The sequence below is a fragment of the Nothoprocta perdicaria genome, unplaced genomic scaffold (assembly GCF_003342845.1).
Source record: "Nothoprocta perdicaria isolate Ctin4 unplaced genomic scaffold, notPer1 scaffold_76, whole genome shotgun sequence".
Lineage (NCBI taxonomy): Eukaryota > Metazoa > Chordata > Aves > Tinamiformes > Tinamidae > Nothoprocta > Nothoprocta perdicaria.
This window is the reverse complement of record NW_020456043.1, coordinates 3,173,940-3,190,725: the sequence shown is the minus strand read 5'-3', so window position 1 is coordinate 3,190,725 and position 16,786 is coordinate 3,173,940. Positions and strand designations below refer to the sequence as shown.

The following is a 16,786-nucleotide window of genomic DNA, read 5'->3' as shown; positions in this document are numbered from 1 at the left end:
CCGCGCTCGCCGCCGCCGCCGCCGGGCCGGGCGGGTTCTGCGCGGCCGCCGGCGCGCTCTGGATCTACCCCACCAACTACCCGGTGCGCGGCTACCAGCTGCGCATGGCGGGCGCGGCGCTGCTGGCCAACACGCTCGTGTGCCTGCCCACGGGGCTGGGCAAGACCTTCGTGGCCGCCGTGGTCATGTACAACTTCTACCGCTGGTTCCCCTCGGGCAAGGTGCTCTTCCTGGCGCCCACCAAGCCGCTCGTGGCGCAGCAGATGGAGGCCTGCGCCCGCCTCATGGGCATCCCGCCGCGCCACATGGCCGAGATGACGGGTACGGGCCGCCRCGGGCTCCCTGCTGGGTTCTGCCTGGTGTCCTCGGGCCTTGGCGGGCGCCGGGGCTGCCGCGCGCTGCTGCCCGCAGCAGTGGCACCAACAGCTGCCCCGTAGCCTCTGCCTGAGTGCGAGCCCTAGCTGGAGGGGAGCTGTGCCCGGCGCCGTGCGAGGGCTGCACAGCCGCACGTCCTCCTCTGCCTAGCTCTGCAGTTACTATTCTGTTGTAAAACAGAGCTTTCTCTTCATTGCAATCACTTATTTTTTTCCCTCCAAAAAATGGAAATGCATCAATGTGCTATTAAAATAGTCTCATTTGCAAACACTGGTTAGCCAGCCCTAGCCAGCTCCTTCCTAGCTCCTTTTCTTTACCTGCTTTGCCCCTCGTTGAGCACGTTGCTCACGTTGTCTGTTGTGTTTGCAGGGGGAACCCAGGTCTTCAGCCGGAGGGAGCTCTGGGCTGCCAAGAGAGTCTTCTTCCTCACGCCGCAGATCATGGTGAACGATCTCTCCCGGGGAACCTGTCCAGCCGTGGACATCAAGTGTTTGGTCATCGATGAAGCCCACAAAGCCCTAGGGAATCACGCCTACTGCCAGGTGACAGCGCGGGTGGACGCCGGCTGTGGAGCGGCCCGGGTTCTCCTGGGAGCACGGCCRTGTCCTTGCTGTAGGGATGTTGTGTTGTGGCTTCTAGGCTTTGGAGTGCCACTTCTTCATCTTAAGTGAAATGAAGTCAAAATCTCCCTGTAAAGCAAGGCTTTGTGTTGWTTAGGACATAGTGTGTTACAGTGTCTTGGCTTGGTCTCCTCCTACCTGTCTGTGTGTCGAGAAGTTCTGTGTATTAAAAGAGATTGATGCAGTTTATACATGGTTGCCTACTAGATCTTTAAATGCCAATGTGTTATTTAGTGCTTGTCTAACTTCGCTTGCCAGGAAGGAAGATGATAGCTTGTTAAATTAAAGCAGTACATGCTGGCTCGCCATTGTCATAGTTTTTTCCTATCTTCTCAGTTTTCAGAACATTTAATAATTTCTTTTTCAAAGCCTTTTTTTTYCCATAATGCTCTAAAACCATTTCTGATATTGCTAAACATTTTTTTTTTTTGCTATTACTCTAATCACTGTGTGAYATAGAGCCAAGATTTGTCTTCATTGGCATTTAAGTCGCTTTAGTTACAGAGGGAAAAATCTTTAATCAGCTCTTGCCAGTCCCTGTAGCTGCGATATTAGGAGGCTTTCTTCTTGCGTTTTCTATAAGCGTAAATGGACTTCCTCTATCTGCTCTAGCCCTTGCTTGTTTTCCCATTGCTTTTATGTTTGCTGCTATTTGCAGTTGTTTTGTTGTTCTCCTCCCGCTCTGCGCAGCGCGAGGCGGTTGGTAGAGGCAGAAGTGTCTGTTCCCTGACAGCACTGGCAGAGCTGAGCTATGCAGGAGAGTGAAGTAGGGGACAGTTTGGTTATTGCTTGAGTGTTYAGCAGCTAACAGGACTGTCACGTTTTTGCTCTTGTGGAGGATTGTAGGATGAGAACTATGGACTATTCAAATCTCTTCCTAATGGCTGCTGAAGAACTTTAGCGAGCAAGACTTGGTGAATGCTGATCTTTTTTTTTCTTTCTCCACAGCAATTTTTAACTGATCTGGATTCTGATTAGTTGGAACTAGACATCTCCAATTACTTTTTTTTTTTTTTTTTTTTAAGAGCAGTTCTTTGAATTTCTTTTTGGCGGCTTATCTGGATTAACATGCTGTTAATCTTTTGGTTAAATCAAATGAAAAATCATTTCATATAACTTATCAAATTTGCTCTGTTGAGTGGAATTGGGCTAACATAATCCAGATGAAATGTTCTTGGATAAAAATATTATCAGCTCAGGAATTTCTGGTTTTCCTTTAAATTTAAATCTACTTTTAGAATACTTTGTTGAGGCTTTAGCACTCAGTTGTTATTTTCACCAGTATAGCTTGTATCTGCAAATAATCTCCTGTAAGGATCTTAATATGAAACTTTCTCCTCTTAGGTCGTGAAGGAACTAAGCAAATACACAAATCAGTTTCGGATCTTGGCCCTGAGTGCCACRCCAGGCAGTGACACGAAGGTAGGTCCAGCTTGCGTGGTTGGAGGAATGGCTTTAACAGAAGCCGCTAATAAAAAATCGGAATGCCATGGGGGATGCTGGAGTCTGCCAGAGAGAGTTCCAAATAAAAGCTAATTGCTGAGTGCTTCTTGTTCTAAAGTTTATTACTTCTTTTTTTCCTGTCCTCTCTTACAGGGTTTAAGATTACGTAGTGAAATGCTTAATGTACCTTTTGCTGTTTAAGAGGGCATGCCTACATGAAGCAAAAAGCATTTATTCTCGCTGCTAAATGGCTTTCTTCTTGAGTATGGTTTATTGGTTAAATACCAGCGTGGTTGAAGCTCGCAGTCTAAGGCRGCTGGACATCCAAATACACAGGCAAAGCTATGGAGCTGGTTTTTATATGTAGCCTTTCAAATGTTAATGCTTGAGGAAAATAAGTGCTGTGGGAATTGTTTACTGCTCAAAACTTTAATATTAAAGAGGAGCTAAACAGGGAAAACTGAAAAGTTTAGTTTTAGTTTTTCTTGGTCTTAAACAGCAAGATCTGAACTGCATATTCCTGTGGGGTGGTGTATGGCAGTGGCAGGAGCTCTGTCATCGTGCACGTAGAGGGTATTTAGGCTGCTGAGTGCCAGCTTGACGTGTCCTGCACCTACAGGAGTTCTCAGCTGCTGCGGTGCCACTAGTGCAGCTGCCACCCAGTTTCTGGTTAACATCTCCTGAGACCTGCCAGCACACCCAGGCCTGAAGAGGCTTGTATGGCAACCACATGAAGTTTCCATTCACAAATTGGTCGTATAGGTTATTTACCTGCTACTTAAGGTCCTTAATTGTAGAGTCTTTCATTTTTTATCCATCTTTGTAGACAGTGAGTACCTTTTCCTTACTGTAACATTCAAGGCCTATTAAAATATGGAAATAGTTACTTCCATGTTATTGGCCTCCATTRCTGGAGCGATAACAATCAAATAAGATCTTTTCTTCTGACTTCTCCAACAGGCTGTGCAGCAAGTTATTTCCAACTTGCTCATTGCGAAGATAGAGCTGTGCACTGAGGACTCCCCAGAGATTCAGCCTTATTCTCATGAGCGGCGTGTTGAAAAAGTTGTTGTTCCACTCGGCGAAGAACTGGTAGGAATTCAGAACGCTTACATCCGGGTGAGTTGTTGGATTTTTTTATTGCTTAATGCTTAAAGAAATAATCTCCCTTCCTATTTAACGTCTCTAGTCTGGTAGTAACTTTAAAGGTTAAAGGCTTTCCCATGCAATTTGCATTGTCTTTCAACAAAAAGCAAAGAAAAAAAGCATGGTTCAGCTATGACAGCAACTGCTTCATTTTCTGCTGCTAAGTATTATCTTGCAAGAAGTTAAGGCACTGATGGGAAGTTTACTATCAAATTAATTTTCTTACCTTCTTTCAGGACTCCTTTCAAAATAGTATTTGAGACTTAAACTGAGAAACTTACTTTAAACTTACTTTGACTGGAATTTAGTAGTATTAAGAGGTTGGGAGTTGCTGTGCTTTTATCCATGTTATTGTCAACCTTACATAAATTGTATATTGATTTTTTTTTCTTGTTAGAAATAATCATTAGAACTTTAATTTCCTTGTAAGTGTACACTTTTTTTTTAGAGTATTTTTATTTTAATCTGTAGCTACTGTTCAAGTATAGGGCGGATTAGCAGGTACCAGAGTGTTCACCAGTGGAAGGCTAATGGTGTGTCTTTGTGGTGGGGTGATAGTGCACACACAGTACTATGTAAGCATCACTCCATAAAGTTCAAAATGAAGAGTTATTTTTTGGTAAGAATCATAAGAAGTTAGGAATAAGTTTAGCATGGGAGTATTATCCCTAAAGTATATCTGGGTTTAAAATATATTTTTTTCCTGTAATTACTATGAAGCCTGCTAGAATGCAAATCTGCACTTTCGTTTTCTATATTTGGAGCTGGGTTTTCAGAGGAACTGTTTTCAAACAAGTAACTTTACATGCGTAGGCTAGAGAAGTCTGTTTTTCTAGATTTTAGATGTTTCTAGATGCAAAACTAGTGTTACGTCCCTCTAGCTGCATCAATGCCTCTACTGGCATGATTTCGAGGATATAGTTTGAGGTTTTCTGCTTTTACATTAAAGCCGGGGCTAGCATGTAGGCTTGACTAGCCGTGGAGYGCAGACAAACCTGTGTTCACTTCCGCTGTGGCCTCAGTGGTTTTGATTTCCTCTCTTTGATCTGACATTTGCATTTGACTGCTACCTTAACTGGAATGAGACCTCTCCTGTGCGTGGTAATAACATAGAGGCCTGTGCAGGAGGGCCTTACTCGGGCTTTTCCAGCACCCTGCGGGCAGACTGTGTGGGCAAACCTGAAGATCTGAGCACTTTCCAAGCTCTTCCCGCGGGGCAGAGCTCTGCTACCCGCCACGCTGCTGCAGGCACCGCTTCTCTGCGGTGCTGCTCTCGAGCCGCTCTTAGCTCGTGGTGCTAAAGAAGCACGTGGCGGTTGAAAGTAAAATCCAGGCGTACTCACTGCACAATAAAATCGTCAGCTTTTATTTTAACAAATAGGAACAGTAAATGGGACAACGTTTCAGTGAAAATGGAGGGCAGTGTAAAACAGCATAATGCAGCAACGCCGGAAAAATTATAGTGATGTTTGTATATGTAGAGTAAGCAAGGCCCTGAGCATCACAATAATTGGAATAAACTTCTTAGGCACTAATGCGCGTTTGAAAAATACACAGTATACAGGAAATTATCTACCAAGGCTACTTCACTTAATTTTCCAAGATATGTGTGAATGGTATTTTATTATCTCCTTTTAATATAGTGCAAATCAAGTACTTCAAATTATAAAGGAAAATCCTTTGACTAATGCTTACAAAGAGCAATAGATAGATAATAGAAATACCTATTCAGATAACAGGATTCAGGTAAGCAGGCTTGAAAAAGTTTTCAAGCTCTCTAAAATGGTATTTTTGAATAATAATAATAATAATATTTCCATGACATTCATTGGTATAACTATTGAGAATGCTCTGTGTCTTGATGGAAAAAACACGCAGTTTGTGGTGCCCTTCTTTGCAAGGGCCGTTTGTAGAAGCTGCTAGTGCTCCTTAGCCATAAAGTGTATCTTCAAACCTGATGAGCTGGTTGTCACCCAGCAGCATAAGCAGTCTAGCATACCTCAAAATAAATACTATGCTGGATTCACAGTTTTACATAAAACAGCATGGAACACGTTGCTGTGGTTAGGATATCAGCACATTCAAATAAACTGCTCATCTTTATATCTTAGTAACAAGAATATTCCTATACCATACCCACAAGCAGCTGAGTCACAGAAATATTCAGGTGAAGGTTGCCTATGGAAAGAGATGTACGATATAGCAAACACCTTTTTTGAATAGTCTCCTATGTAATATATATACAAATTGATGTTTTATGGTGAGATTTGTTTCTTATAGCATTAGACATTTCTTGTACAAAAGCATACGTATTATATCTATAATTGTCAAAAACAATCAATTTGCAAAAACTTCTTTAATTTGCCATAGAATTTTGTCAAAGGTCAAAATGTATGTTTGATTTACCTTTATATAAAAATATTTTCTTTGGACCCAAAGAAAACCTATTATTTAATGCATCCCTGGATCTCCAGTTTAACTCAATTAAAAGCTCTTATTTCCCATTATATTCTTAGCTTTTACTTTAATACTGGCTGGTGTTACTAATAAAATGAAGAAACGTTAAAAATAAATAAAATGCAAAGCTGAAGTAACTACTCTAGCTGATCTCCAATTCAGGGGCAATCAGACGGGAAACCRCAGAATGGTGCAAAGGACGCTGAGTACTTCTTCCTGGCTGCAGTCCTAGGTCTTTAACAAATCGGGAGGAACAGCAGGGGCAGGATGAGTGTCTTCCCATCTTGTTGTGTTGTGTAAGAGACACCTTGACATGCATTTACACTGTCACATCATCAAAAAAGTGGCTTCTAGTTGTGGCTACAGCTGACACGAGCASTGGTGTTGCCACCCAGCAAAGCAGAGTAGCCTCCTGGCAAAGCAGAGTGGGCAGCTTGGAGGGCAAGAAAAGGGGCAACAGACAACAACTGTCCGGGGAGCTCTCCCCTTCCCCCACAGTGAGATCAGTTATAAAATCTGGTTCATTTTTGGCAAGGCAAGTATTTTTTGAACTAGTGCAGGATGTCGGAAGAGCTGGAAAAATGAGAATTTCAGAAGGAGTAAGTGAGGATTCTTTTTTTTTTTTTTTTTACCTCAAACCTTGGAGGGCAGGAACCACTAGAGGGCACCTTGATCGTGCTTGAGGGTCATCGCCACCTTCCAGCCTGTTGTTTTTCTGGTCGAGCTTCACAGTAAGAGGTTTTAGTTTGCGGAATAAGGTGGGCTTTGTGCAGAAAGCCTTGTGGAGCTAGGAGGCTTAGAGGTCCTGATCTGTACTTTATTCCAGAAGTACTATATAAACCCCTTTTGTTTGGCAATTAATAGGACTGGGCACTAGTAGACACTGGGTTTGGTTATCGTGTGTTTACTTGTTTTGTTTTTGTGCTTTGTTTAAACCAAGGAACACAAAAGCTCTGAAGCTGAAATCTTGCAACTGATAAATAATGCTGGTGGTAAAGTTTTTGAAACTTTATGAACTAACTTAATTGTATTAAATAATGTGATTAAATATATTTTATGTATATATATGTATAACTTGAATGGTGCTTTCACATTTTTGATGCATCTAGAATTATGAGTTTTTCTTTGAGTACAACATGCCATGCTTGAAGATTTACCATATGTCACATGGACGAAGGGTAAAGGAAGCAAGTTTCAACACTGAAAATTAGGTTCTCGCAGTGAGWGTGGTCAAATATTGGAATGTGGCCTGGAGGGCTGTGGGAATGGCCCTCCTGGAGACTCAGCACATGGACAGGATAGGCGCCCATGCGCTCCCCTGCCCTTCAGCTGGGCCTTTCTGCCGCAGAACCGTGGGCCCCGTGGCAGCGGGAGGTTGAGCATGAGCAGTAGCTGACAGATGACTTTGGTTGCTGCAGATTGACATGCACCAAAGCTGTATTGCAAGGCCATAGTACTCAAAGCTGAGCATGGCCCTTCATTTGTGGACACCACGTACAGTCATGAGGTTGCTGTGAGTGGGTTATTAGGCTATACCTAATCAAAAGGTGTATCAAAAGTTTAACGAGCCTATCAAAAGTTTAATGAGCGTTAGGACTGTTTTGACTTCCTGGTCTCTTCTCATGGTTAAAAAAGATACTTTTGTTAAATATTTTTGAGGTAAGCATTAAGAATTGGTGCTCTATGGGTGATAATATCAAAACCAGTCAGCACTGGTCTGGTTTTGCTCCTTGGTTTAATCACAGTGCCCTAAATCTGGCCATTTTCTTCCAAAATGAAGGCCTGAAAGTTCTTTTTCTGAAGCATAGTCTGCACAGGGGGTGGTCTTAATGCGACTCCCATGTAAAGCCCCTACATTGTCCTTTTTGCAGCTGCTGCAGCGCTGCCTGCTGCTGGACACAGCTCCAAGATCTCTCACAGGACAGTCCCAAGCCACAAACAGTTTTGGGATGCTAATAAGTGGGTAGGGGGAGAGGTCTCTATCTCCCTTATCTTATTGAAGATTAGTCCACCTTATTCTTTTAAGATGTTAAAAATCTGCGTAGCAATTATTTTCAAAACGTAAAATTTGACATAGGAAATGGTGTGCATTTCAGGTGGCACTTCTATACACTTATTAACTTGTACTGACTGTCTTGCTAAAAGCCACTTTTTTTTTGAGTGTTTGTACTCTAGTCTCACACGATTCACTTGCAATATTCTGTCATGAAGTTAGAACCAAATGTTGTACTTGAAAGGCAGCAGGAAAGGGAGACTATGGTCTTTGGAGGAACCATATTTCATTAATCCGATTAGCAGCAGCTGGGTTTGTATATCCTGCAATGATGAATGTATCCTGCAAGCAGAGCTCGGGACTCTCCAGAATTTCTGCCAGCAGGTTTATTTCCCTCATTATGGAGTCTTCATTGGTGATTCCTCTGAAGCTCCTGTAACAACCAACTTCATATCAATTCTAGTTAAAATCCACATTTCTTCCAGGGCCCAGAAGTTCCTCCTCTCTGAAGTTATTTAGTCATAACTCACAAATGATACTACCTCACGGATTTATCTTGGATAGCACTGAAGATGCTGAGTTAATAAGAAAATGTCTTGTCAGGTACTCTGTTCACAGCCCCATGTAATACTCTGTTTTGAGATGCTGTTGCATCTCGCGTTTGCAGAAGCATTATTTCCTCAAGTGAACTGGTGACTGTTATTTCCTGAATGTCCCAGTTTTGTAAGGCAATCAGCTTTTAGCAGTTACTGAAAATCCTATTACTGGCAGCTTTCAGGATTTGTAACATGTCCAGGTGGAAAGCTGCATTTTTTTTTATAGTTGCTACTAGAACAAAACCCAGATGCTCCTTACCTGCTGTACACGATAGTAGAAGGCCACTCTTCRATGACGATGTCGTCGTCGAAGGGATGAGGCGGCTCCTCCTGCAGCGCGGGGGGCAGGTAATACGCCACCGTCACCGCCCGCGCCATCTCCGACTGGGACTCGTTCGTGTGGACTATGGTCACGATGGGAATTGTAATCCCCAGGTACAGGCCTGAGGAGACACGTGGGACTGTTAGGCAATGCCACAGGAGACTTGCGCCAGCTTCTGAGCAAATGGGGAGTAATGGGCAGGCTTTCATTGCTGCGTGGTGTTCGCCAGGTTGGTGCAGAAAAGGCCTTTGTGTGTTCCAAGGTGGAAGCAGTGCTTTACTATGTCCTGTAGTGTGCATGGTGTTAAATATATATACCAAAGCTAAGTGCGCACATGTGCATATCGCTGTGTGCACCTCTGTCTGAAATGCAGTATTTGGGGAGCTCCTCCACGTGCAGGGCAGTTTCCCTGGCTCGCCGAYTCTGCGCTCCCGAGGGCTGTGCTCCTGAACTGCAGCTATCTCGCTCAGCTAGTTGAGTCACTCTGCTAGACAAGGGGGCTGTCTGGCCTCGCTGGGCAGCTGTGTGAAACGCTGCTACACGTGTGCAGTGCTGCAGTAAAGGGTTATGATTTTGACTGGACAAATTGTAGTGGGGATTTGAAGTGAGAACTTTGCCTCTGTACACAGAGCAGAAACGGAGCTGCGCTGTTCAGGGGTCAAAATGATTTTTAAGCTAACAGAATGGGGAGAGGGAAAAATACCTGAGGGAGGAAAACAGTTGAGATATTCTAGCTTGAAGAAAACATGAAGGTTCACTTGATAACACATAAATATCTCTACAGAACAAGGTCCTGCAAAATGTTGCAGTACCCCTTAATCCCCTGCAAAATGTCAGAAACAAGAACCGATTTAAAACAGGTGACTTTAGCTTGGAAGCCAGTTACATGTTTTTGATGCAGGCACAACCAACAATATGGTGGATATTCTTTAAGTATTTCACTTAAATGGATTGTCCTTTTAGAAAACGTGCTAATCACAGAAGTTTTTGGAGTCCATTCAAACATGCACAARTGGAGTGTTATGAGCTAGAAATCAGGGAGGCAAGTGGTACAATCTCTTCTAGCATTAAGCTCTGAACCAGTGCTTAGATCAGGCTACTTAAATGCTATTGTAAAGATTAAATTGCTAAACTTTTACAGGAAAAAAAGACCATTGCTTATTGCTCACATTGCTTGTATTGTTTACCAAAGTAGCCTGTTTTTGTTCCCAAGCACTTGCTGTGGTCAGAAAGCCTTTGGAAATCAGTTCAGTTCCGATCACTTGTTCTTCTAATGCATATGCAGAAAGRGACTGACTTTGTTTTAAATTCAAGTGCAAAGGTTTTTGCAGGAAATGGTTAATGTGGGGAGGGTGGTATTTTTGGAAAAAGTTAATAAAAATATCGTTGTAATTAAGAGCAGCTGGTGAATAGATAAGATCRCATTTTAATTACAGTGTAGAATCATGGTAGCCAGTTACCTGAGGAGTTCTGCTCACAAATGTACCTCATCAGCTTCATGAATCCCAGACATATGCTCTGCTCGTACTGTTTTTCTTTCATTTTTATACAAGCCCACTTGGCTTTCCCATACTGACGTTTTTCATAAAGCAGGTCTCCAAGCTGTAAGCACAGGTAGATAATTTTATATTTTAAGATAATCACTTTAAAAAACAACTTCATACCGGATTTCAGTGCTTTGCTCATAGCATACAGAAATCAGCTTGTCTGAATGCAGAGGATGGCAAGCAAGAGGAAAGGTTTTAAGCTTGTATCAGCTATAAGTTACGTGCCTTGTTTACTACTTAGTTCACAGTATTAGYGAGTTTTACAAACACTTTATTTCAAGGTCCAAATTGGTGTGTAATATGTAGATATACAAAAACAATGCAAAATTTATGTGCATGCATCCTACTTGACTAGAGAACAACTGCATCTTTTTTCAGTTGTCARATCTGGAATTTGTTAGTTCTCCTTGTATAAATCAAGAAAGGMTATGCTGCCAACCTTAGTCAAAAATCTTATTCAGCAGACTCTGTGTGTGGTTTTCTTTAGAAAAATACTGAACTGTTGGCTTTTACTGGTGCAGTATTAAATAATTATTTGAAAATAACACTGCAAAACCTCATTTTTTTACCATTTATGTTACTACTGAGAAAATACTTCCAAGCRGTTTCTTCATTATTCTCCATCTTGTTATAGCAAAATTGAGTTGAGTCCCAAACTTTTGTATAAAAAGATGCAACTGAAATAGAGGTACTGACAAAATTGCATTATGTGGATTACTTGGTGTGACAGGAGACCTTCCTACCTGGTTAGTAAAGATTTTCTGGGTTTGTCCCTTACATAAGGTTGAATGCTTGGCAGCACACTCTGAGCTACAAACAGTTTGTAGGACATGAATTCCAGGTTTGTATGGGAGGATATGATGCCTTTGAAAAGTGCACTTCGTTTAATGATGAGCAACGAAACAAATGGGTAACTTTGGTTTTAAATTGAGGTGTTAATCTCTTCTGTTTATTCTTTACTGAATATTAATTAACRTAACTCCGTAATGAAACAACTGTATTGATTTTAGTGATGAAAAGGAGTATTATGTGGAATGTTGAAATGTGAGTTTAATTTGTTAAATTAGAAAATTATCAGAAATACTGTAATTGCTGCCCAACTTCTGTCTTTCCTGCCACTTCTGCCTATCCAGCTGTGAGCCTAAAGATCACAACTGGATAAAAGTAATTTCATAACAGAGGGTGCTTTGAGAGCTGGGTGTGGGTGCTGGCAGTGCCGCAAGGTGCCGGGGAGCGGAGCCGATACCTTCTCTTTGCGCTGGATCACYGTGAAGGGGATGCTCTGTCTCTCCTGGGGGCTGTTGTTCCTCGTCAGCTGCTGAATGGGCTCGGCCATGTCTGCAATGAAATCACACATGTTCAGYGCAAGTGAAACAGGCAGTAAGAATGAAATGTGTTTCACTTTCTCAGTTACATCTTGGGGAATTTTGTGTTTAGAACAACTTTAGTTTGTTTTCACAATTAATAGGAATAGCTAAATGCTGTGCTTGCAATGTTGAATAGAGCAGGTTTTATCCTTTCCTCATGTTGCAGCTGCAGAAGCGTTTACTGAAGGCTTTGCTGCTGCCGGGCGTTCACCTCAAGGTGACAACTACCGCGTGCAGAATTTCGCTTCCAAGCTGGGGCGGATGTGAGATAGTTTGTTTATGTGCTGTGTCTCATTAGATATAAAGCACATTAGGCAAAAGATTTTATTTCAGTTTGGATGAGGTTGAAGACTCTAAGTTTTTGGCTTACATAATGATGAATATCAAGATTATAGCAAAATGGAGAAATAAATTACAAACACAGTAGTAGTGAGGAGTATTTATAAACTCTGATAAGGGCTTCAGCCTCTTCGCACAGTGTTTGAAACCTGTCGATTTGTCACACTGCTTCACGGTAGAGATCAAACGTGCCTGAAAAGGAGCGTGCACTTGAGTGAAATGAGATCCCTKCTCTCAGGCACTGCGAGTGCCTTGCCGCCTTAAGTGGGAGAACGGCGGCATGGTGTGGGGAAGGGAACGTTACCCACGGCTCGGAGAGGAGAGTTGAGATGCGGAAGAGTTCATTTAGCCTAGTGAATCTGTGCATGAGCTGGGAATGAGGCTCCCAGCACCTGGCATCCAGTGCAGGGCTTTGAGCTCTAAGGCTGTTTGGAGTAGTAAGGGTTTATTAATAGAGGGGAGAGTGCTGTACTGTACTTTTAAGTATTTGTTAATAGAATAAATTCATGAAGTAAATTTAAAAAGTAATAAGTGATATTTAAGGTTGATTTCCTTAGAGACTGAGTAAAAATAGAAATAAATTAGGTGTCCAACACTGAATTTTCAGCAGAGTACTAAGAAGTTAGGAAATGTTAATACTCTAGACATTTTAACTCTCTTTTATTGATAAATATGGTCATGTCTTTTCCATGCTAAGATAGAGAATACGGGGCTGTGATTAACAAGTGTCTGTCAGGAGTTTTATCTTTCAGTTCATGGGTCTATGCCTGCCTCAGTGCATGTCAAAGCCCATCTTTGACTACAAAATTAGTTTTCTTACAAGCTTATTTTAAATTTTATTTCCGTATTGAGTGCTTGCTCCGTTAGCCCTCACCGAATGTTACAAGGAGCATCATGCAGTGGTAGGATTACCTCCCAGCTGGTACCTCCCTAGGGTACCTCCCAGCCTTGGGAGCAGTCGAACTTCAAGGTATTTAACTTTTCATTGCCGGCTCGTTCTGAGAGCCCAGCTGTACGTGGTTCCGGGCAGCTCCAAGCTGAGCTCCAGCTGTTGGGGACAGTTTACAACTAGAGTGCATGTGTTAAACCGGACACCTGGCCGCAGGAGGAGGCAGCATCGCTCCTAACGGGAGCAGAGTGCCCGGAACGTGCGGGCACGCTGCTGGGGCGAAGGGGGCAGCGCAGCCCAGCGTGGCCATTGGGAATCGCTGCCCTGTCGGAGGTGCTGCAACATCCAGGGCTGGCTGCTCTGGGCTGTTGATCCGTGAGCTTTTGAAGAGGATGGGATGTTCTCTTTCTGCTCACAGATCAAAGCAGGACAGCAGAGGCATCTCAATATTCATCGTTKCAGGCCCAGGAGCTTGTGTAGCCAAAGGCCTTGGGGAAGCTGCAGTGTGAGGCTGGCCAGGACTTTGAGAGAAAAGCAGTTTCCTTGTCAAGGAAGGGGGGGCTCAGGCCACACTCCCCATATGGGTGTTCCTCTTCAGTCTGAAGCGTCCAGAACAAGAAACACAGCTGCTTATAACGTGTGTTCTGCTTCGTTGCATCATTCAGTCCTAACGCTTCTCTCATACCTTTCTTAACTTGCACAATAGTTAGGGTTATACCACCCCAAACGAGTGAGTTGCTTGTCTTACCTGTCCTCTCAGTCAAAGTTTTTAACCTTTAAACACTGCTGTGAAAAAGCAAGAAATAAGCTGATAATGGGGTGCAGCGGTGTAGCTCATGGAGGCTGTGTTTAGCTGAACTTCTACGTTATAATTGCAGCTGGTTCTATGGATGGGGTTAGGAAAGCGGCACAGCGTGCCCGATCGGGGTTAGGAAAGCGGCACAGCGTGCCTGAGGGGCTGCAGGGGAAGGTGCGTGTACGAGGCTCGCGCAGGCAGCGAGCGTGGGCCGCGTGTGGACACATGCTGAGCCCGCTGCCTAGCCACCAAGGGAGGCCCCAAAAACTTCATCGTTCCTATCAGCCCTTAGAGTAAAGGCTAGCCGCTTGTGCAGCCGCCTCTGCGGGGCAGGTGTTTGGSCTGAGGGCAAACACGGGCTCTTCAGGATGCCAGCTTCCCTCTGGAGCCGGGACACCTGCTCCCAGAGCACCCTGCTCTGTGCCCTGAGCATCCCGGACACCTTTATGCTTCAGCGAGTGCCTGATTTTGGTTTCTGAGCTTGCATTGCAATTAGAGAAATTAACTGCTTCTACTGATAGTGAATAAAATGAAATTGATTTTTCATGCAAGAAAGATTCTACTGTTATATCACACCTTTGTTGAAGCTTGGCTTAGTCCTGGAGTCACTCTGTAGGGTTAAAATGCTCTTAACAGTGATAAATTGATAGGTCAGAAGATAATTGATCAGTTGGTGTCAAAATCTCATGAATCTTGTGGKTTTTTTTAGAAGGCTTATAATGTTCCTGTCATCCTCAGAAAGCATTTACAAAGGCAAAGCAAATCTTTTTGAAAGGTGCTGTCACCACAGCACAAGCGGCGCCAAAGCCTGTGGGAGTTGAACTGTTCCTAAGTATCATCTGGTACCTGGTTCCAGGAAATGGTCCAAGAAATAAAGGACAGTTGGACCTTATGCTTGGCAATGCAAACTAACCATTGCTGCCTGTAATAATCTCGCTGTGAAGAGGAAGGAGGAGCTCCTAGAAGCACCAGGGTCTGCACTCCTCCTTCTGTCCTCTCTGTACTAAGGACCCCAGTAGCTGCAAGTGTCCTGCTGCACTCGTTGGTTCTGGTCTGTGTTCTGAGGCCACTACAAGACTCGGAACTGTTTTATTTCCCACCTATAAACCTGTCTCTTCCTGCTGTTCTGATTATGGTCTCCGTTCTAGCCTCGCTCTTAGTTCAGGCTGCAGAAGTAGTAGAAGACTYGCCCAGGATAATCAGCAACACCGCTTGGGGTACATGATGTTTTTGATGAAGTATTTGCTTGACACTACAAAGACATAGTAACTAAAAAACATTACATAGTAACTGAAATGTGACCAAATATTACTTAGGCCAGGTGTGTGGAGAAAGCAAGTCAATTATACCTTAGAGAAGCGGAACTTTGGAATCTGTGTGTTAGTGTACTGGATTTTTTTGCAGGTGGAATCTCGTTCCCTTGTAGACATGAAGCTGCTCCTAGGGGCGAGCTGGGACCCTGTGCTGGGGGTGTCCTGCCCACCTCCCTTCTCTGCAGCTACTGAGCCTGGACTTTAGTGCACTGCTGTGCGACTGCTGGGCTGCCTTAACACCAGGGATTGTGTCTGCTGTGCTCAGACACCTGCAATGGGGGCTGCCAGGACCTGTCCAACTCTGTTCATGCACAATTTCTATGTGTTTTTTTAAGGATAATTGTTAATTAACTTCCTTTGTTAAAAACATTAGGAAGATGATGCTTCAGGTGTGACTTGAAAAGAAGGGGGAAAATAAGATTGTGCACTGTTGGGATATAGAAAGAGGCTTTAAATACCTGGATGTTTACTTTAAGTAGCGTCTAATGCTGCCTAGTAGTGTCTAATGCTGCCTAAGATCTTGCTGAAGACTTTGAGACCTCAGAAAGGCCAAGGGAGTGGGATGGGGGGAAGGATCTTTCTTCCCCATTTCTGTCCCTCCTCAAAGGGGGTTTAGCCCAACAGAGAGCTTTAGCTCTGAAGTTTAGCTTTAGCAGAGATGCTAAAAATCTCTCTCTGGGTTATCTCATGGTGGGAAGCAAGTTAAGCTTTCTGAATCAAGTGCTAAGATTTTGGGGGTGGGGAAAAGGTGAGTTTGCAGCTACTCTTTGCTTGTTGGGAGAAGTTTGGACTTATTKCAAGAATCAGGAAGACTCTGTAGGCATTGCAAATGAAGGGCTCCTTGCTGGTGCAAGGCCAGAGACTCAGGGTCGGCACCGCAGCGCTGCACTCTGTTCAGGCAACTGCCGCGTGCCCTTTGGGCAAGGAGCCTTGGGCTGCTGCGGAGSGGGGTCAGGCTGGAGGGGGGTCACACTGAATATCAGACCTGCCCCCCTCGCCGGCAGTTCTGGGGCACAGAGAGGCGCTGCCCTGCTCTGCCGCAGCTCCTCTGAACCGCGCTGGGGGTGACCTGCCAGTCCGGCCAGGGGGCTGACCTGCCGGCCCGGCTGGGGAGTGACCTGCTGGCCAGAGGGATCAGCCGGGGGAGGGTGGGGGGGTGACCTGCTGGCCCGGCCGCGGGCCGGAGCCGGAGGGGGTGACCTGCTGGCCCGCCGCGGGGTGGCACTGGGGACGGGCAGGGACAGGACAAGGGCCCGAAGGGGGTCGGTCTCTTACCGCGGGGCACGTCCACCTGGTGCCCCCGGCCCACGCTCTGCCAGTAGCTGAGCAGCCGCTCCTGCTCCTCGTCCTCCATGCGCTCGGCCTCCTCCTCGAGGCTGCTGCCGTTGCTGTGGTACGCGGAGTCGGGGCTCTCCTCGGCCATCCCGTCCAGGTCCTCGAGCGTGATCATCGCGGGCGCCGCGGCGGGCTCCGCGCCGCCCATGCGGCAGCCGCCCGTCTCCATGGCCGGCCCGAGCGGCGAGCGGGCGGCGCCGGTGCCGTGCGGAGCGAGCCGCGGAGCGGAGCGAGCCGCGGAGCGGTGC

At 44.8% G+C, this 16,786-nt stretch overlaps 2 protein-coding genes across 2 annotated transcripts in view; one reads left to right on the top strand and one right to left on the bottom strand.

Annotated features, from left to right (window-relative positions):
• Positions 1-32: 32 nt before the first annotated feature.
• Positions 33-16,786, top strand: part of FANCM (FA complementation group M) — a gene marked incomplete at its 5' end in the record, with an annotated part of 67,047 nt that continues 50,293 nt past the window's right edge. The window contains 4 exon segments of the mRNA XM_026051507.1: positions 33-321; positions 745-917; positions 2,340-2,417; positions 3,399-3,557. Of these exon segments, the coding sequence (XP_025907292.1) occupies positions 33-321; positions 745-917; positions 2,340-2,417; positions 3,399-3,557 (699 nt within the window).
• Positions 6,815-16,699, bottom strand: LOC112957745 (heme-binding protein 1-like). The gene is made up of 5 exons (XM_026051480.1): positions 16,479-16,699; positions 11,746-11,837; positions 10,413-10,554; positions 8,890-9,073; positions 6,815-8,467 (listed from the first exon to the last, which is right to left on the bottom strand). The coding sequence occupies exons 1-5, from the start codon at positions 16,684-16,686 to the stop codon at positions 8,296-8,298; spliced, it is 798 nt and encodes a 265-aa protein (XP_025907265.1). The 5' UTR covers positions 16,687-16,699; the 3' UTR covers positions 6,815-8,295.